We start from the raw sequence: 20,235 nt of genomic DNA, 5'->3' as shown, positions 1-20,235 counted from the left end.
ACCGATGCTCCAGTCTCCAGTATATTATACTGGAGTCAGCAAAGTATACCGGTCCAGCATAATATGCTGGAGTTCATACACAGGTGCACCGAACTCCAATATATTATGTTGGATCGGTCTCTGTTGCAGCAAAATAGTTGTTATTTTTCATTGACTTCGTAAACGCTGACTATTTTTGAATGACCAGTTCGAAAACTGGCTATACCGTGCTATTTTTACTAAAAATTCCATGGATATCGCATTCACCCATTACTATGGTCCTACCGAAATATTTTCGAGGCAATACTACTAAAATTATTTTCTATACTTTTCCTTACTTGGGATTTCTTTTTTAGATAGTCAGGAAATTTTTAAATCTTTTTCTTTTTCTTTTTCCTTGGTGTCAAAATTATGTCCAATAACAAACGTTATCACCAGTCATAAGCTGACCGGGACTGACCATAGCGGAGCTGAGCGGCTGAGAATATGAGCTCCATCACCACCATGGCCACCGGCGGGAGCAGCTCCGTTTTTCTATCTATCCCAACACCACCATCACAAAAAATACCAGTTTTATCACACAAACAACTTTCTTTCACTAACAACAATTACTGGTCTACATTGTTCTTAAGTCGGGGTAATTGTTCGTTAGAATCTTATCCTTTTCTCTGTTTTTCTTCCACATCGTCAACTCCTCTTGTTACAGAAGAAGAAAAAGAAGAAGTTAAAGAAAGTGGGTCAAATGATGATGTTCTTCCAGCTTCGATAAGCCAAGAATCTACTTCAGTTTTACCTCCCGGGTATGCATAATTTTTCTGCTTTCATTTCATTTCTTGAATTTTACCCCCCTTTTTTGGGAAAGTTTCAGCTAGTTATTTTTATTTGATAATGTAAAGCCTATGCTTCAGGAATGTTTAAAAAGTACCTATTAGGAATGTGTGATCACAGGACTAAAAATCTAAATTGGTGGAGATGTGATGCTTTTATTCATTTATTTTAATCTTAGAACAGACTCTATATCTATTTTGTTTATGACATAAATTCACGAGGAACAGTGGCCGGTGGTGAAGTCAGAAATTTTTCAAAGGGTGTTCAAGGATTAATATATATCTATAAAATGTAATTTGTTGACTTATATACATAATGTAATTGTTTATATACTCGATGTAATTTCCCGAAAGGGTGTTTTGTTGAACACCCTTCACGCTATGTGGCTACGCCACTGCCAGTGGCATACTGTTCGAGACTTGGTGGATAATTGCCCGTCCCTCCACCCTTCTCCATTGAGATACTAAGCTTATGTCTGTGGTAGAGTTCAAACCCGTGGCGTACACCTAACCCATACATCACATGCTGCGCTCTTTCTACCGGAGCCAGAAAGCTGGAAACGGATCCGGTCGAACCCAATAGCTTTTGCTCAAACGTTGTATTTGTGTTAAGAAATTCACTAAATATATATAAAAAATTAAATTTAGAACCCAGTTATTAGCTCTTGACCGTTGTTCCGAAATCCAGAACTCATAAAGTTGAAATCTTGGTTCCGCCTCTGATTAGGAATGTGTGATCACAGGACTAAAAATCTAAATTGGTAGAGATGTGATACTTTTATTCATTTATTTTAATCTTAGAACAGACCTTTGTCTCTATTTTTTTTTATAACATAAATTTACGAGGACGAGTGGCATACTGTTCAAGACTTGGCGGATAATGGCCCGTCCCTCCACCCTTCTCACTAAGATACTAAGGTTTTGTCTGTGGTAAAGTTCAAACCCGTGACCTACACCTAATCTATACACCACATGTTGTGCTCTTTCCACTTGACCAAATCCTTGGGGGCTAAACCTTTGTCTCCATTATCAAGTTTAACTGACTCGCTATTTGTTCCAAAAGCTTAACTTGTTAGAGAGTGGACATTTTTATTGCTGTATTTCTTTTAGGTTTGTGTGTGAAATGTTAGGAGATTTGAAGTTTGAGCTTTTAGGTTGTTCAATGCATTAAAAAAAAGTTAAACACTTCTCAAATGCAAATGAATTGATTTGGTAATTGTCGTTAAGATCAGTTTGAGAAGGAAAGTAAGATGAGTGACTTTGAAAGATAGCTTACTCCTTAGATACAACTGACAAGCTATTAGAACAATTAATATTGAACCAATAATTAACGGGACTCGCTTAAGACAAATTGCCAACTTAAAACTTAATGGTTAAGGCTAAGGCACATTTGCATTGCCACTTGAGTAGTTTTTTTAGTGACTGATTTAGCAATTGATACTGTAAGGACAAATAGTTGTGAGTTTATTCTGTACAATCCGGAATTGAAGGTTTGTGATGTTCAATGAAAGATGCGTAAAACTAGCTGGATCAATTCTCAGGGTAAAAGAGGAGGATGCAATGCGATGCATAACACCATTCTCTTGCATGTATTTTCCAAGGATGATCAACATCTTGATAATGCAATATTTTGAAATTACTTATTTTTTGGATTCTCTGTTCTATATTTTCTTGGTAAGGATAACACATTAAGTTATTGGCTATGCAGGTTTTAACCTTGTGCTAGCTATTTAATGATTCAATTTATGGATTAGATGCTTCAATCTTAAGAGATCTTAACCACTTCCTTTTCCAATGACTCCTATTTCAAACCATAGAATGTGTTTGCTACATTAGAATGGGAATATGGCAAGTTTATTTATTAGTTACAGAGGGCTGAATTTTGGAAGCTGTAGATAACTTGAATGATGATTTTGTTTCTCTTAATATCATATCGCTATTTCTGTCAAGCAGTTGCTGATGTACAAGGACATATTCCGCAATCTTAATGATTTGAATTTGATGTATTCACAGGGCATGTCAGGCCTGTGGGAGAGAGGAGATTGAAAGAGGATGTAATGGCGAGGGACGGATACAAGGAGGGATTGCAACAATTCCAGGTTTTGGTTGGTGGCCAATAAAGGCTTACAGGCCTTGCCCTGCTTTTGTTGCTTCGGGTGGTAGGTACAGAAGGTTTGGGCAAAGCATGGATGAAGTTGTTTCTGGCTCTGGGAGAGGAGGTAGAGCTAGTTCCGCGGGTACTGATGCTGAGGTTCAATCAAGGTAGACGTCTAATTGGTCTATTTCCACTCTTTTCATCTTCTTTGCACTTTGCAACTGTCAACTGTGTGGTGATATAACGAGGAGTTTAACTTGAAATTATTAGTACATACAAGATAGATGCTGATAGGTAGCAGAGTGATAAATGGAAAGTAATCTGGCATATCATACCAGAAGTTTTGAACCAACACCAAATCTCACACAAGCAACCGCAGAAACGTCTTTGGGATAAAACATTCTGCTACGGTGCTACCGCATGCTACTGAATGTCGAAACTTAGTCTAAATGACAACAAAAATGACAAAAACCATTACTCCACCCCAAGCAAGTTAGGGTCAGCTATATGACTTCTCACTATCCGTGTCGCTCCATTTAAGCTCGTCCCAATCCATTATTATAACAACTTAGTTTCTCTAGTACATTTTGCCACCTACATCAATGCCATGATAAGAATAGTTTCCTCCACCATAATCTTGATTAGCCAATGCATATACTATTGCCTATTTTTCTTTTCCTATATTACTCCGTAGCAGCCAATATTTTCTGGAACATGTTACATTAAAATGACAAAAGTTATATATATGCAATGAATTAGTACTCTCTTTTTGTTTTCTTTCCCATACGACGTTTTTCAGATGTTTTCATTGTGCAGCGTTAACTACTTCTGCAGTTATGAATTTTCTTTTATTGAAATGGATTTGCTGATGTTAAGAGTTTAAGTATTTTAGTGAATTTATACAAAGCTAGTAAACTCATAAATTCCGTGTTTCACCTTATATGAAACTTGGCAGCAAGAAAAAGAACGGATCAAGCAGATCGACGAGCTAACTATCAGAAGGTAATTTAATCAGCTTCCTGCTCTAAGGATGAGAAGCCAATTGGAGTTATCTTTTAAGAGATTGAAGAATGTTGTTGATATATATTCAGTTACTAATTTAGCAATTTTTGGCTCTCTATAGGCTTCATGTGGAGTGATGAAACTTGAATTCTATGGATTTATACTAGTTCCAAATTGTGAAATGTATATCAGCCATTGTAATCAATATGATCTATATTGTTTTGATTTCACTTTTACTAGTTTGCAACATGAAAAGTTCTTGCTTATAATTACCCTTGGATCCATCTATTACAGTTTGTTTTGCAGAAAACCAAGCAGGTTTGGCTTAAATATAAATGGTATTACACCCGTCCGCCACTGCAAACATCACTTCCCATCCGACTTGCATGTGTTAAGCATGCTGCCCGCGTTCTCCTGAGCCAGGATCGAACTCTCCATGAGATTCATAGTTGCATTACTTATAGCTTCCTTGTTAGTAGACAAAGCAGATTTGGAATTGTCTTTTATTCCAAGGCATAACTTGTATCCATGTTCTTCATATTGCCCCCTCACGTCTATCTCACAAGCCTCTTGTCCATTCTCATTGTTAAGAATATCTTTAGCTAACGTAACCCAATATTAGATAGTAGATCTACTATGTTAATGTTACAACCCATATCCACATGTGTTAGTTCATGCCATATATTAGTTAACATAAATCCAAGAAGGAATTATCTTTGAGATGATAAGAAGTCAATCCTATTGGTCTTAAGTGATACAAGAGTGTATAAGGGTGATTAACCAGTATTAGAAGTTAAACGAATCAAGGATGTTGTAACTCGTATTTTCAGGTAATCTAGCGGTGCTTAATACACTCAAGAGGTCATTTATTAAGGTATTTTAATCATATAATATCCGTATCATAAGTCTTGAAGTCAAACGAGTTATGAAACAAAAGTCGACAAAAGTTGTCGCAACTTAGGTTCATAATTTTACTTAAACATTAGGTCAAATGTTTCTAATCTTTTCTCATAATTTACAAGTAATTACGGGGTGATCTACCAACCAAATTAAAGATCTATGAGTCTAGTTTCCAACACATTAAACCGTTCATCTATACGATCTCGGAGTAGAGAGATATTCGCATTTTCGCGAGACTGCGCCAAGCACCTCTCTATGGGGCCCACTAAGTCGGTTTAAGATATTTGGACCTATATAGGATGCCTCCAACCCGTTTTAAGTCATTTATTTTCACTATTTTCAGACCTTAGAACCCTAGGAACATCCTCTCAAGGTTCTCTCAAGATTCAAGACCCAAAAAAGGGCAAACAACACAAATCAAGTGTCGGGAATTCCGTGGCGCTAGTAAATCTCTTGTTCTTCTTGTTGTTGCTCATTTTTGTGTCGTTTCAGCTCGTGTGGGAGGTTGTTTTAAAGGGTTTATGTTCTGTAAATACTCCCTAATGTTCTTAATATCAATCCTAGGTGATTTCAAGCGTTCTAAAGTGATTCTAGTACCGAAAAACACTAATTGATCGCTAGTTTCGTTTTTTTGTTGTGGTGGCAGCATTGGAGGGATATTTCATGGAAATTTAAGGTCAAATTGGAGTTGTTATTTCTGTATAAAGGTAAGGAACCTCTTACTCTATATGTATTTAAGATTATCCAAGTTGCGGCTAAGCCATTGAAGCTAGAACTTGTGAGATATATATCGAAAGGCTTGGTAGTAATGTTATTGTTTTGTGGACTGTTTTGCGTTGTTGTTGGGCTGCGTATTTTACTACTATCTTGTGGAGTTTTGGAGGAGGAAGGGTGTGGATAAACACCATATATATGTAGGGTTATGGGCTGATAGTTATCCGTAACATTTCCAGGTTGTTTGACACGACTACGGTGGTCGTCGTATGTATGAAGTGATTAGGCTGTGTGTGGACTATTTTGGGAGGCTCAATATGTTTATTATTGATGTTGTTTGGGCTGTTTGGTGACTGTTTTGAATGGTGTGAGGTCATATATATAGGGGAGGTGTTGTCCGTTTCATCGTAAAATAGGTTGTGGTCGATACATAATAGTTATGACGCTTAAATGATAACGATAGTATCGTTTCTCTTATTATAGACTAAGGAGTTTTGACAATTGCATAGCTTGAGATGGGGGCAGTATATACAAGGTATGTGAGGCTATCCCTTTCCTTCTTTTGCACGACTCCGATTGTACATAATGTAATGAACGATCTTCCAAGATACTCTACTCTTAGAAGCTAGCAGTACTTACATTGTTTTCCCTCTTATGGAACGATTGATGTTAATGTTGCTTCTCTTAGTCTTATGTTATCAATGTTGTTGGTACTTCATGATTCTTATAAGGTTCATAGTGAAGAGTTAGTCCTAATAACGTGTACAGAGGATACCGACCTTGCGTCACTCCGAAAGATTTAGAATGTGATTCCATGAGTCGAGCATGCATTATATATATGTATCTATTTTACTCTACCGAGCCACACTATAGTTGGCCGGGTACGACACCTATTGTGCAACCACTGATCAGTTGGGTTTTACCGAGCTCCACGTGGCCGGGTACGATTCTACCGAGCCTATTATGGCCGGGTACGATATGATGATGATGCCCACAGAGGCGAATGCTTTAAAGGTTTATGTATTTATACATATGTATCATGCATTTCATGTAAGTAGCCCTCAGAGGTACTAAGATGTTACAGGTTGTATATTCTCTATCCTTGCTTACATTACTGATCGTATTTATGGTTCTTTGCCTTACATACTCAGTACTTTATTCGTACTGACGTCCTTTTATTTGTGGACGCTGCATGTCGTGCTGCAGGTCCTGATAGACAGGCAGGTGCAGCTCCCCCACCACAGTAGACTGTCCAGTTCAGCGGTGATTGGCGAGATCCCTTCTCCGGACTTGCCTTGGTCTTGGTATGCAATTTTTGTTATAGACATTATGGGTATGTCGGGGCCCTGTTCCGGCTATGTTGCAACACTTATGTTCTTTTAGAGGCTCATAGACAGGTGTCGGCTCATGTACAGTTTGGTATGCCTTGTCGGCTAGTTTTTGTTGTATAGTCTTTCATAGTAGCGTGGTAGCTCATACCTTATACGTAGTTTCTTGATTGTCTGGTCATCCCCTGCTATGTATGTTCATGCCGTCATATTTTATTGCTGGTTGTCCATGATCTAGGTCTACCATTTATATTGATCTCGTCAGCCTTAAAAGATAATAATGAAGGTTAGATGAAATGTACGTTGGTGCTCGGCAAGTGTGGTCGGGTGCTAGTCATGGCCCTTCAGTTTGGGTCATGACAAACTTGGTATCAGAGCAAGTCTGTCCTAGGGGTTGTCCATGAGCCGTGTCTAGTAGAGTCTTGATTATGGATGTGTAGCGCGCCACATTTATAATCAGGAGGCTACATGACATCTAGGGTTGTTACCTTCTTCCTGAATCTAGATCGTGCGTAGAGTTGAGTCGTAAGTGTTCGTCTCTAATATTCACCTTGTTTTTTTTTCCAGTGATGCCTTCGACTAGGAAGCAAACGATTAGTAGACGGCTTGATACAGCAGCGGGAGAGGGTACCAGTCAGGTGCCCCAAGTCAGAGCAGGACAAAGTGAGGCTCAGAGTGAGATGCCCTCTCATACCTCATCTACTCCATCTCCTCCAGAGGATATTAGAAGGCATCCAGCGCCTCCAGTTCCTCCGTCTGGCACTCCAGACCAGGATATGCGGAGTGCTTTGCAGTTATTGACTAGCTTGGTAGCTGCTCAGGCTCAGAGGCAGAATACAGGTGCTGCTGAGAAACCAGTTAGTACAAGAGTTCGTGATTTTATTAATTTAGACCCTCCAGTGTTTACCGGATCAGACCCCAAGGAGGACCCACAGACTTTTATTGACCAGGTTCATCGTACACTTCGGGTTATGCATGTTAGTAATACAGAGGCAGTAGAGTTGGCTTCTTATCGGCTACGGGATTTAGCGGTTCTCTGGTATGATAGTTGGGAGAGATCCAGGGGTCCGAACCCTCCTCCAGCTGTGTGGAAGGAATTTTCTGAGGCCTTTCTTCGTCACTACTTGCCAGTTGAGATACGACGAGCTAGAGCTGATAAGTTCTTGAACCTTAGACAAGGTAATATGAGTGTGCGAGAGTACAGTATGCAGTTTGATTCTTTGGCAAGGTATGCTCCCCATATGGTGGCCGAGATGAGTGATAGGGTGCATATGTTCGTGAATGGGTTGGGACCACATCTGATAAATGAGTGTACAACAGCCTCCTTGGTGGAGGGCATGGATATTTCCCGTATTCAAGCTTATGCCCAGACCCTAGAGGATCGTAAGCGCCAGCAGAGGGCAGTTAGGGAGCAGGATAGAGGCCAACATAAGAGGGCGAGATTTGCAGGGTATTCTGATGACTTCAGAGGCCGCATCAGGCCACAGTTTTCGAGGAGTTCGGCGCCACCTGTAGCTAGTGCTCCTCCACAGTTTCAGAGGCCTCGATATGATCGATCCTATTCTGGTCCAGGTTAGAGTTCGCGGGCATCTGGCTCGCAACATCACAGGGATACTAGTCAGATGAGACCCCCAACACCACATTGTGATCAGTGCGGCAAGGCCCACTTTGGACTGTGTCGTCGAGGTTTTGATGCATGCTATTCGTGCGGGCAGCCTGGCCATATGATGCGGGAGTGTCCTAATAGAGGAGGTGATGGTATGGCTCAGCCGACTGGATCTGTGTCTGGTTCTTCATCATCAGTTCGACCTCCAGCACGGGGTTTTCAGCAGTCGACAGGTCGTGGTAGGGGTAGAGGTGTAGTGCCGAGTTCGAGTGGTGCTCAAAATCAAACCTATGCTCTAGTAGGTCGACAGGATCTCGAGTCGTCTCCAGATGTTGTTACAGGTATTATATCTGTGTTTTCTTATGATGTATATGTGTTGATTGATCCGGGATCTACATTATCCTATGTTACACCCTTTGTGGCTAATAAGTTTGGCATTGAACCTGAATTGATAAGTAAACCCCTCGCGGTATCTACTCCGATAAGAGATTCTGTGATTGCTAGAAGGGTATATAGAGGTTGCACTGTGATGATTTGTAGTCGTCAAACCTCGGCAAATTTATTTGAGTTAGAAATGGTTGATTTTGATGTGATAATGGGAATGGACTGGTTGGCCTCATGCTATGCAAATGTTGACTGTCGTAGGAAGATGGTTAGGTTCCAATTTCCGGGTGAACCCGTCATTGAATGGAAAGGGAACATTGCTACACCGAAAGGTAGGTTTATTTCCTATCTTAAGGCAAGGAAAATGATCTCAAAAGGTTACATTTATCATCTCGTTCGCGTTAGGGATGCGGAGGCGAAACCGCCTACTTTACAATCAATCCCTGTGGTCAACGAATTCCCAGATGTTTTCCCAGATGAACTCCCAGGCCTTTCTCCTGAAAGGGAGATTGAGTTTAGCATTGATGTGTTGCCTGACACTCAACCGATCTCTATTCCTCCATACAGAATGGCCCCGGTAGAGTTGCGAGAGTTGAAGGTGCAGTTGAAGGACTTGCTAGATAAGGGCTTTATTAGGCCTAGCACTTCACCTTGGGGTGCACCAGTCCTATTCGTGCGGAAGAAAGACGGGTCGTTACGGATGTGTATCGACTATCGACAGTTGAATAAGTCTACTATAAAGAACAAGTATCCACTTCCAAGAATTGATGACCTGTTTGACCAACTCCAGGGTGCCAAGTATTTCTCTAAGATTGATTTACGTTCAGGGTATCATCAGGTGAGGGTTAGGGGGAAGGATATTCCAAAGACGGCCTTCCGGACAAGATATGGGCACTTTGAGTTCTTGGTGATGTCGTTCGGGCTAACAAATGCCCCAACAGCTTTTATGGATATCATGAATACTATATTCAGGCCCTATCTTGATGTGTTCGTGATTGTATTCATTGATGACATTCTAGTATATTCTCGTTTGGAGGCGGAACATGCGGGCCACTTGCGGATAGTATTATAGACGCTTCAGGATCGTAAGTTATATGCTAAGCTCTCCAAATGTGAATTCTGGCTGAACTCAGTAGCATTCCTTGGCCATGTGATATCTGATGAGGGTATTAGTGTCGACACTCAGAAGATCGATGCAGTAAAGAATTGGCTGAGACCTACAACACCATCAGAAGTCCGCAGCTTCCTAGGGCTAGCAGGATATTATAGGCGGTTTGTAGAAGGATTTTCCTCTATATCATCACCATTGACTAAGTTAACACAAAAAGCTACCAAATTCCAGTGGTCTGACACTTGTGAACGTAGTTTTCAGGAGTTGAAGAATCGATTGACATCTGCACCAGTGCTCACTCTTCCTGAAGGAACAGAAGGTTATGTGGTATATTGTGATGCCTCAGGTATAGGTTTGGGGTGCGTATTGATGCAGCGTGGGAATGTGATTGCTTATGCATCAAGACAATTGAAGAAGCATGAAAAGAATTATCCAACCCATGATTTGGAATTGGCTGCAGTAATATATGCTTTGAAGATATGGCAGCACTACTTATACGGCGTCCATGTTGACATCTACACAGATCACAAGAGTTTACAATACATCTTCAAGCAGAAAGAGTTGAATTTGAGGGAGCGTAGGTGGCTTGAATTATTGAAAGACTACGACATCGAGATATTGTATCATCCCGGTAAAGCCAATGTTGTGGCAGACGCTCTCAGCCGTTAATCAATGGGAAGCTTAGTACATATTGAGGCAGGTAGATGGGGGTTGATTAAAGAGCTTCATCAGCTAGCCAATATGAGAATCAGATTGTTAGACTCTGATGACGGAGGTGTTACTATACAGAATACATCAGAATCATCTTTGGTAGCCGAGGTAAAAGCACGACAATATGAAGATCCTATCTTAGTACGATTAAGAGAAAGCATTCAACAGTGTAAAAGTATGGCTTTTGGGATCGGAAAAGATGGGGCACTGAGATACCAGAGCCGATTGTGTGTGCCTAATGTGGCAGGGTTGCGAGAGGAGATTATGAATGAGATTCATCAATCCCGATATTCCATCCATCCCGGCTCGACAAAGATGTATCATGATGTCAAGGAGCAGTATTGGTGGGATAATATGAAGAAGTCTATTGCAGAATTTGTAGCCCAGTGTCCCAATTGTCAACAAGTAAAGAGAGAACATCAGAAACCCGGTGGATTGCTTCAAAATATAGAGATTCCGACCTGGAAGTGGGAGGTGATTAATATGGACTTCATTATTGGATTACCTCGCTCTTATCATAAGTTTGACTCCATCTGGGTGATAATTGATCGACTTACAAAATGTGCCCATTTTCTGCCAGTAAAGACAACTTACACGGCTGAAGATTATGCGAAGTTGTATATCAAGGAGATTGTTAGGCTTCATGGTGTGCCCATATCTATTATATCAGACCGAGGAGCTCAATTTACGGCTAACTTTTGGAGGTCTTTCCAGAAGGGTTTAGGCACACAGGTAAATCTCAGCACTGTATTTCATCCGCAGACTGACGGACAGGCTGAACGTACCATTCAGACACTGGAAGATATGCTACGAGCATGTGTTCTAGATTTTAAGGGGAATTGGGATGATCATCTTCCACTCATAGAATTCGCCTATAACAATAGCTACCATTCCAGTATTAAAATGGCCCCATATGAGGCACTATACGGGAGGAGATGTAGATCACCAGTTGGATGGTTCGAAGTCGGTGAAACAGAATTATATGGGCCAGATTTGATTCACCAAGCTATTGAGAAGGTGAAAGTGATACAGGAGCGATTGAGGACGGCACAAAGCAGGCAAAAATCTTATTCTGATGTCCGACGTCGTGATCTAGAGTTTGAGGTTGGTGATTGGGTTTTCCTGAGGATCTCACCAATGAAGGGTATTATGCGTTTTGGGAAGAAAGGTAAGCTGAGTCCAAGGTATATCGGGCCGTATAAAATTCTTCGACGGATTGGACAGGTTGCTTATGAGTTAGAATTGCCATCCGAATTGGAATTTGTCCACCCGGTATTCCATGTATCTATGTTGAGAAAATGTATTGGAGACCCTTCTCGAGTCATCCCTATCAAAGATGTACAAGTTACAGAGGACCTATCATATGAAGAAGTGCCAGTGGCGATATTAGATCGGCAAGTCCGCAAGCTGAGAACAAAAGATGTAGCTTCCGTCAAAGTATTGTGGAGGAACAAAAATATGGAAGAAATGACATGGGAAGCAGAAGAGGAGATGAAGTCTAAATACTCTTACTTATTCCAGAATGAAGATTACAAGGATGCTGGTGGAAGACAGGATACATTGGAAGGTGAAACGGCTCTATGAGGTAAGCAATAATTTGAGAATACTCCTCCTTAATACAAAATGGTGATATGTAGATAATGTAAATACGCATAATGCTTTGTGTAACCTTGTGAAGCCATATGTTGGGCTTAATTACTTGCAAGTTTTGCTAGTGACCATTTTAAAGGGGAAAATTGATCGGAAATTTCCATTGGAATCCACGATGATTTAAACTCCCCATAAACCCTTACATTCGAGGACGAATGTTCCTAAGGGGGGGAGGGTGTTTGTTACAACCCATATCCACATGTGTTAGTTCATGCCATATATTAGTTAACATAAATCCAAGAAGGAATTATCTTTGAGATGATAAGAAGTCAATCCTATTGGTCTTAAGTGATACAAGAGTGTATAAGTGTGATTAACCAGTATTAGAAGTTAAACGAATCAAGGATGTTGTAACTCGTATTTTCAGGTAATCTAGCGGTGCTTAATACACTCAAAAGGTCATTTATTAAGGTATTTTAATCATATAATATCCGTATCATAAGTCTTGAAGTCAAACGAGTTATGAAACAAAAGTCGACAAAAGTTGTCGCAACTTAGGTTCATAATTTTACTTAAACATTAGGTTAAATGTTTCTAATCTTTTCTCATAATTTACAAGTAATTACGGGGTGATATACCAACCAAATTAAAGATCTATGAGTCTAGTTTCCAACACATTAAACCGTTCATCTATACGATCTCGGAGTAGAGAGATATTCGCATTTTCGCGAGACTGCGCCAAGCACCTCTCTATGGGGCCCACTAAGTCGGTTTAAGATATTTGGACCTATATAGGATGCCTCCAACCCGTTTTAAGTCATTTATTTTCACTATTTTCAGACCTTAGAACCCTAGGAACATCATCTCAAGGTTCTCTCAAGATTCAAGACCCAAAAAAAGGGCAAACAACACAAATCAAGTGTCGGGAATTCCGTGGCGCTAGTAAATCTCTTGTTCTTCTTGTTGTTGCTCATTTTTGTGTCGTTCCAGCTCGTGTGGGAGGTTGTTTTAAAGGGTTTATGTTCTGTAAATACTCCCTAATGTTCTTAATATCAATCCTAGGTGATTTCAAGCGTTCTAAAGTGATTCTAGTACCGAAAAACACTAATTGATCGCTAGTTTCGTTTTTTTGTTGTGGTGGCAGCATTGGAGGGATATTTCATGGAAATTTAAGGTCAAATTGGAGTTGTTATTTCTGTATAAAGGTAAGGAACCTCTTACTCTATATGTATTTAAGATTATCCAAGTTGCGGCTAAGCCATTGAAGCTAGAACTTGTGAGATATATATCGAAAGGCTTGGTAGTAATGTTATTGTTTTGTGGACTGTTTTGCGTTGTTGTTGGGCTGCGTATTTTACTACTATCTTGTGGAGTTTTGGAGGAGGAAGGGTGTGGATAAACACCATATATATGTAGGGTTATGGGCTGATAGTTATCCGTAACATTTCCAGGTTGTTTGACACGACTACGGTGGTTGTCGTATGTATGAAGTGATTAGGCTGTGTGTGGACTATTTTGGGAGGCTCAATATGTTTATTATTGATGTTGTTTGGGCTGTTTGGTGACTGTTTTGAATGGTGTGAGGTCATATATATAGGGGAGGTGCTGTCCGTTTCATCGTAAAATAGGTTGTGGTCGATACATAATAGTTATGACGCTTAAATGATAACGATAGTATCGTTTCTCTTATTATAGACTAAGGAGTTTTGACAATTGCATAGCTTGAGATGGGGGCAGTATATACAAGGTATGTGAGGCTATCCCTTTCCTTCTTTTGCACGACTCCGATTGTACATAATGTAATGAACGATCTTCCAAGATACTCTACTCTTAGAAGCTAGCAGTACTTACATTGTTTTCCCTCTTATGGAACGATTGATGTTAATGTTGCTTCTCTTAGTCTTATGTTATCAATGTTGTTGGTACTTCCTGATTCTTATAAGGTTCATAGTGAAGAGTTAGTCCTAATAACGTGTACAGAGGATACCGACCTTACGTCACTCCGAAAGGTTTAGAATGTGATTCCATGAGTCGAGCATGCATTATATATATGTATCTATTTTACTCTACCGAGCCACACTATAGTTGGCCGGGTACGGCACCTATTGTGCAACCACTGATCAGTTGGGTTTTACCGAGCTCCACGTGGCCGGGTACGATTCTACCGAGCCTATTATGGCCGGGTACGATATGATGATGATGATGCCCACAGAGGCGAATGCTTTAAAGGTTTATGTATTTATACATATGTATCATGCATTTCATGTAAGTAGCCCTCAGAGGTACTAAGATGTTACAGGTTGTATATTCTCTATCCTTGCTTACATTACTGATCGTATTTATGGTTCCTTGCCTTACATACTCAGTACTTTATTCGTACTGACGTCCTTTTATTTGTGGACGCTGCATGTCGTGCTGCAGGTCCTGATAGACAGGCAGGTGCAGCTCCCCACCACAGTAGACTGTCCAGTTCAGCGGTGATTGGCGAGATCCCTTCTCCGGACTTGCCTTGGTCTTGGTATGCAATTTTTGTTATAGACATTATGGGTATGTCGGGGCCCTGTTCCGGCTATGTTGCAACACTTATGTTATTTTAGAGGCTCATAGACTGGTGTCGGCTCATGTACAGTTTGGTATGTCTTGTCGGCTAGTTTTTGTTGTATAGTCTTTCATAGTAGCGTGGTAGCTCATACCTTATACGTAGTTTCTTGATTGTCTGGTCATCCCCTGCTATGTATGTTCATGCCGTCATATTTTATTGCTGGTTGTCCATGATCTAGGTCTACCATTTATATTGATCTCGTCAGCCTTAAAAGATAATAATGAAGGTTAGATGAAATGTACGTTGGTGCTCGGCAAGTGTGGTCGGGTGCTAGTCATGGCCCTTCAGTTTGGGTCGTGACAGTTAAGACTATATGTTATATAAGTTAAGGAAGCTTCCGGACCATCTTTTCCAACCAGATAACGAGCGATCACTCAACAATGAACACAACTATCCTCATCAAACCGAATATCTACCCTTCCTGCATTTGAAGACAGAAGGAAACCCCAACGACCAAGCACTCTCGCCCCCAAAAGCGGTTTGTTGCCCCTCGGTAGAGTGAGTCTACTATAAAAACAAATGTAAACAAGATTGAGACATTCATGGCCTACTTCCAAGTGTAGAGTGAACATATTATAGACCATATTTGGTAACATATTAATTTAATTTTAAATTTTACTCTGAAAGCGCGACAAATAAAACAGAGAAAATTAGAAACCCTCGAGAAGTGAAACGAAGCGACATAAAAACCTAAATACAGTGTCTTTCCAACTACTTCCCAAATTGAGCTAAAATCCACCGCTGCAAAATCTCTGCAACCTTTTGAAATTCCAGAACATTCTTAGAAATGGATTCAGAAACTTCGAACAAAATCGAAGAAACAGTACTGGAAATCCTGAAATCCTGTAACCTGGACGAAGTTACGGAGCTCAAAATCCGAAAAATGGCCTCCGAAAAACTAGGGCTTGAACTATCCGACCCGATCCGAAAGGCATTTGTACGGCAAGTCGTGGAGAAGTTCCTCGCCGAAGAACAAGCTAAAGCGGAGGCAAATGAGGAAGAAGAAGAAGAGGAGGAGGAGGAAGAGGACGATAAAAAGAAAAGCAGTGGCGCCGGTGATAAAGAGTACGATGACGACGGCGATCTCATCGTTTGCCGAGTAAGTTCTCTCAACTGCTGTAATTATGTAATTTTTTGTTATGTGTTTTGAAATCCTCTCTCTGTAGCAAAAAGAATGAAATTTTTCCTGCTTTTCCAACTTATATGGCATAGCTTGAATTTTAAGGAAAAAAAATAGAACTTTTGAAGCTTGTGGTATTAGAAGAATGATGCACTTTTCTTTTTAGTCTGTTTTAGTAATGATTAAACTTTGAGATATAGCCAAACAAATATCTATAGTTTGTTTTAGGTCATACATTCACAAATTTTTTTCCTTAAAATATGTGTCTATTCAAAGTGCATTACATAAAATGGGACGGCGGGAATACAACATTTTTGTGTGGGCTATAAAAACTTCCCATTAATAGTAAAATGGGAAGTGTAAAGTTAATTATTTTTGTTAGATAGTTATGTGTAAGTATGCCTGGTCACATATGTAGTAGGAGTATAATATGTCCTAGTCCCATATGTAGTAGGAGTAGAATATGTCATAGTCTCATATGTAGTAGGAGTAGAGTATGTATTATATATAAGACTTATTGTATCATTGTTAATAATAGATTTTTCTCCCATGCATTCTCACAATTTTCAAATGTAGAAATGTGTTTTTCTTTCTTTTGGAATGACTAATAAGGAATAATGTCATATAAGTTGTAACATAGGTAGTACTATTTTTGGAATTAAACAGTTTTTTCTTTGATTATAATTTTTAAAATGTTATAGTAGTTTAACTATAGGCTTAAGGGAATTGTGATATGTAGTTTCTGGTATCTAACTTTAATTAAGCACTTGAAAAATCTTTGTTTGCATTCATACTGAAATTTAGATGTTGATACTAGTACTTGGAACTCAGTCATTACAGTACTAGTTATTAGGTCTTAAAAATCATTTGTGATGTGAAATGTTCCTTGTTTCATGTTGTTTTATTGTTGCTGAGTTGATGTTCCTGATGTTTCTTTTTTGGACATTCCATGTAGTTGTCACATAAGAGAAGAGTGACAATTACTGAGTTTAGGGGAAAAACTCTGGTGTCGATAAGAGAGTACTACAACAAAGATGGCAAGGAGTTACCTACTTCTAAAGGTAATACTATCTTTATTAGATTGTTTATTACATGTATGCATTGTTTATACACATGTTTGCATGTTTTCTCATTTGAAATAAGCTTAGGTGATTGCTATAACTAGAAATGAAGTCTCTGTCCAAATTTTTTTTCAATTCTTGTTTGCATGGAGGAATTAAATCGCACTATGCTCATAGTTTGAATTGCTACGAGGAGAAAAAGTATATTTCCTTTCTTTGCTTAAAATCTGTAGTTATTTGTTATCCATCTTAAGGCTGCTCCGTATTTTATGTCCTAGGTTTTGTGGAGTAGGAAAAACTTGACGGAAGAGTTTTATCTCTTGCTGCCTTCTTGCTTCCTTTCTTATTGCCTGATTTTTTTCAAGTCTATCTCTTAGAGGAATTATTAGCTTATTGTACCACCATAATCTGTGTGCACTCTTACGCCCTTACCCCGACAAAATATCTAATTAGCTTATACATGATTTTATTAGCTGTCTACTGCGATCACTTAAAGAGGTCGAGAGAACATAAAAATTAAGTAAAGCATTTAGGTTCTTATAATATAAGCTCTTCTTGCCCTATTGCTTTGTGGTCAATAAACAATTTGAAGGTTTCTGTATAAGCACTTCGGTTGCCCTATTGCTTGGGTAAGCAATAAAGAATTTAATTTTTTGAATGAGCATTTCTTGCCTTATTGCTGATTTTAAACCTCCACCAGAGAGTATTGTACGAGGAGTGTCACGAAAGCTATCTACACTCTGATCTTTGAGCTGTTTATTTCCAAGTCAATGGCTGTACTTTCTAGTGTTTTCCAGGCTTTTCAGTGGTTTCCAAAGTTACCTTGTTAATATTTGATTTTCGTTGGTTTCCCATCTACTAGATATTATTTGTAATTTTATCTGTCTTTGTCCATCTTAAAACAAGTGCGCCACCTTCTGCAGTGGAGGTTTTTGGCACCCCTGCATACCTCTATCCATATGTTATTCAACCCCGCTTTTTACGTCATCCGGAATTTATAGTGGTCCCACCAACATAGCATGAATATGTCGAAGTGTATCATGTTGCAAATGAGCACGATAAGAAGATCAGATGTTTGAGAGCAAGAAAAGAAGGCTCCTAACATTTCTCCTTTATTTTTTCTTGATTCATTTGCTTTATAGAGAACCTCAGCTTATGAGTTCTTAGACCGGCTTATGTTTAGAGCATTCAATAAGTGGTTCTGACACCCCCTCCCCCAACAAAAGAAAAACATTTACACTAATTTCTGCAAAGATTTTTTTCAGCTCAATGTTGGACTCAATGGGCCACTATAAGACCGCCTGGATATTTTGCTTTCTGGTCTTTCTATTGAATCATGAATGTACACTATAACTGCTAGTGTAGCATTCTGCTTTGTTTTTCTTGTCTTCTTCTGAATCATTAGAGGTGTTAAACTTAGCCAATGAGCGATCTGAGTTTAGAAGCAAAAGAAACGGATGACGATGGTACTGATGATTTGTTGAGGATGCTTAAAAAAAGGCTTTTTGATAGAAGTAGATGTTTTATCTTCATTCGACTCTAACAAGTGCCAGTTCCATCATAAGGCTAAGTTTATGCTGCTCTATAGATGTCTTTCCCCTATAAGTTCACTATATGGTCCTTGTACCTGCAATATAGGTGGTGACACTGCAGCAATATTCTTCTTTCTTCCCTTGGCTTTTCTAAAATTTCATTATGTAAATATCCTGATTTCATCCAGGTAAAATTGCAAAAGGAAAAAAAAGGACCATTTCTGATACTAGTTATGGTATTCCCTGCAGGCATAAGCTTGACAGCTGAGCAATGGGCAACATTCAACAAGAATATTCCTGCAGTTGAGAAAGCTATCAAGAAAATGGAGTCAAGGTGTTAGTTTATTTCCTCCTTTTTCCGTAACATGCAGTAGTAGATTGTAATATCTAAAGTACTTGAACAGTAGGAGACTTATTTTTTAGCATTACGCCTGCTTTTTTGGGTATATAGATGTTATCTGATTATAAGAAGTAGCTAGATTTTGGAAAGACTAAAGAAATTTTCTTAAATTCCTTTATCTAACTAGTCTGTGCCCATATATTGCCTAACTAAAATTATTTGGCCAAAGGCTAATCAAGACATGCCTAAAATGACCTATACTTGAGACGTGGCTCAATGGTGTTAAGTTGGTCTTGGTCACCTGGCTATTAGTTAGACCATAAGCAAAACATTGTGAACATCTGACACTGTTTACACGAGGTAGCCACTCTAAGGGTTGCTATTTAAGAATTAGCTAGTGCGTTTGGATTTCAGTTTTTCAGTTCAAATTTTTAGGATATAAATATACTTAAATGTCCTGAAATTAAGATTTTAGTTTAAAATTCAAGACACCAGGTAGTCACTCTAAAGGATTGTTATTTAAGAATTAGCCGGTGCATATCGGATATGAGTTTTTCAACTCAATTTTTCAGGTAAAAAATGTACCGAATTGTCCTGAAGTAGGGCTGTTTGTGCACTTGCCCTGAGAATGACTGTCTGTGCACTTGCCCTCAGATATCATTCTCACTAATATCATACAGTTTTAAGCCTGTGGCAGTCTAGTACTCATTGGAGTTTTATCTATCACAATCTTAGCAAAAGCAAAAGAACAAAAATGGAATTAGTAGTAATAGTAGCAGTATTCATTTATGCTTCCAACAAGCTAAAACGAATAGTTTTGAAATTATTGTTTTGGCTGGAACGATCTAATTGTGCTTGTGTGGGACTTGAACATTTTAGCTTGTTATTGTACTAGTAGCGGTATTCATTTTGCTACTAGCCTAGAATGTACAGTAGCATTTCTTATACTGTTCTAGTAGTAATAGTAGCAGTATTCATTTTGCTCACATTCTACTCCTTTTGAGAAATGTTCAAGTCCCACACAAAAGCACAATTAGATCGTTCCAGCCAAAATTTTCTAGCAAAGTCGAGTACAGGAAAAAAGCCAAATCCAAAAGGTAAACTAACAAATTGATAAATTCTAAAACAAACTGGTTTATATAATAAAGAAAATGAAAAACAATATTCATACATAACAGAGTAAAACTTGGGTATATGACATTAATTGCGTGGAAAAAAATATATATTTAGTAAACCAACCTTTCTTATTCCATCTTCATCCTTGTCAAAGGCCCATGACTACTCCTTAATGAAATCTTCAGGGTTGTATATGTACCAAATTGGTGTTGGCCAC

General features: G+C 39.1%; 2 protein-coding genes across 3 annotated transcripts; both read left to right on the top strand.

The window, feature by feature from the left end:
* The first annotated feature begins 352 nt into the window (after positions 1 to 352).
* LOC107764385 (uncharacterized) lies at positions 353 to 4,133 on the top strand. Of its 2 annotated transcripts, XM_016582946.2 has the most exons (4): positions 353 to 779; positions 2,820 to 3,068; positions 3,857 to 3,903; positions 4,025 to 4,133. In XM_016582946.2, exons 1-3 carry the CDS (start codon positions 466 to 468, stop codon positions 3,891 to 3,893), a joined length of 600 nt encoding a protein of 199 aa, XP_016438432.1. In that variant the 5' UTR covers positions 353 to 465; the 3' UTR covers positions 3,894 to 3,903; positions 4,025 to 4,133. The 2 variants fall into 2 exon arrangements, with proteins under 2 accessions (XP_016438432.1, XP_016438431.1); XM_016582945.2 differs by having other exon boundaries at positions 354 to 779; positions 3,857 to 4,133.
* Positions 4,134 to 15,502: 11,369 nt separating this feature from the next.
* On the top strand, positions 15,503 to 19,099 carry LOC107786585 (RNA polymerase II transcriptional coactivator KELP). Its single transcript, XM_016608090.2, has 3 exons — positions 15,503 to 15,948; positions 16,925 to 17,030; positions 18,812 to 19,099. The coding sequence occupies exons 1-3, from the start codon at positions 15,637 to 15,639 to the stop codon at positions 18,901 to 18,903; spliced, it is 510 nt and encodes a 169-aa protein (XP_016463576.1). The 5' UTR covers positions 15,503 to 15,636; the 3' UTR covers positions 18,904 to 19,099.
* Positions 19,100 to 20,235: the final 1,136 nt, after the last annotated feature.

Source organism: Nicotiana tabacum, chromosome 1 (assembly GCF_000715075.1).
Source record: "Nicotiana tabacum cultivar K326 chromosome 1, ASM71507v2, whole genome shotgun sequence".
Taxonomy (NCBI): Eukaryota; Viridiplantae; Streptophyta; class Magnoliopsida; order Solanales; family Solanaceae; genus Nicotiana; species Nicotiana tabacum.
The sequence above is the reverse complement of the archived record's forward strand: the minus strand, read 5'-3'. Positions and strand labels throughout refer to the sequence as shown.

Bases quoted from the DNA above. Each gene is read 5' to 3' on its own strand.
- LOC107786585 (XM_016608090.2), top strand. From the start codon at position 15,637: ATGGATTCAGAAACTTCGAACAAAATCGAAGAAACAGTACTGGAAATC. The intron at 15,949-16,924 runs GTAAGTTCTCTC...CATTCCATGTAG, and splicing joins GCGATCTCATCGTTTGCCGA to TTGTCACATAAGAGAAGAGT. The intron at 17,031-18,811 runs GTAATACTATCT...TATTCCCTGCAG, and splicing joins GGAGTTACCTACTTCTAAAG to GCATAAGCTTGACAGCTGAG.
- LOC107764385 (XM_016582946.2), top strand. From the start codon at position 466: ATGAGCTCCATCACCACCATGGCCACCGGCGGGAGCAGCTCCGTTTTT. The intron at 780-2,819 runs GTATGCATAATT...ATGTATTCACAG, and splicing joins ACTTCAGTTTTACCTCCCGG to GGCATGTCAGGCCTGTGGGA. The intron at 3,069-3,856 runs GTAGACGTCTAA...GAAACTTGGCAG, and splicing joins GATGCTGAGGTTCAATCAAG to CAAGAAAAAGAACGGATCAA.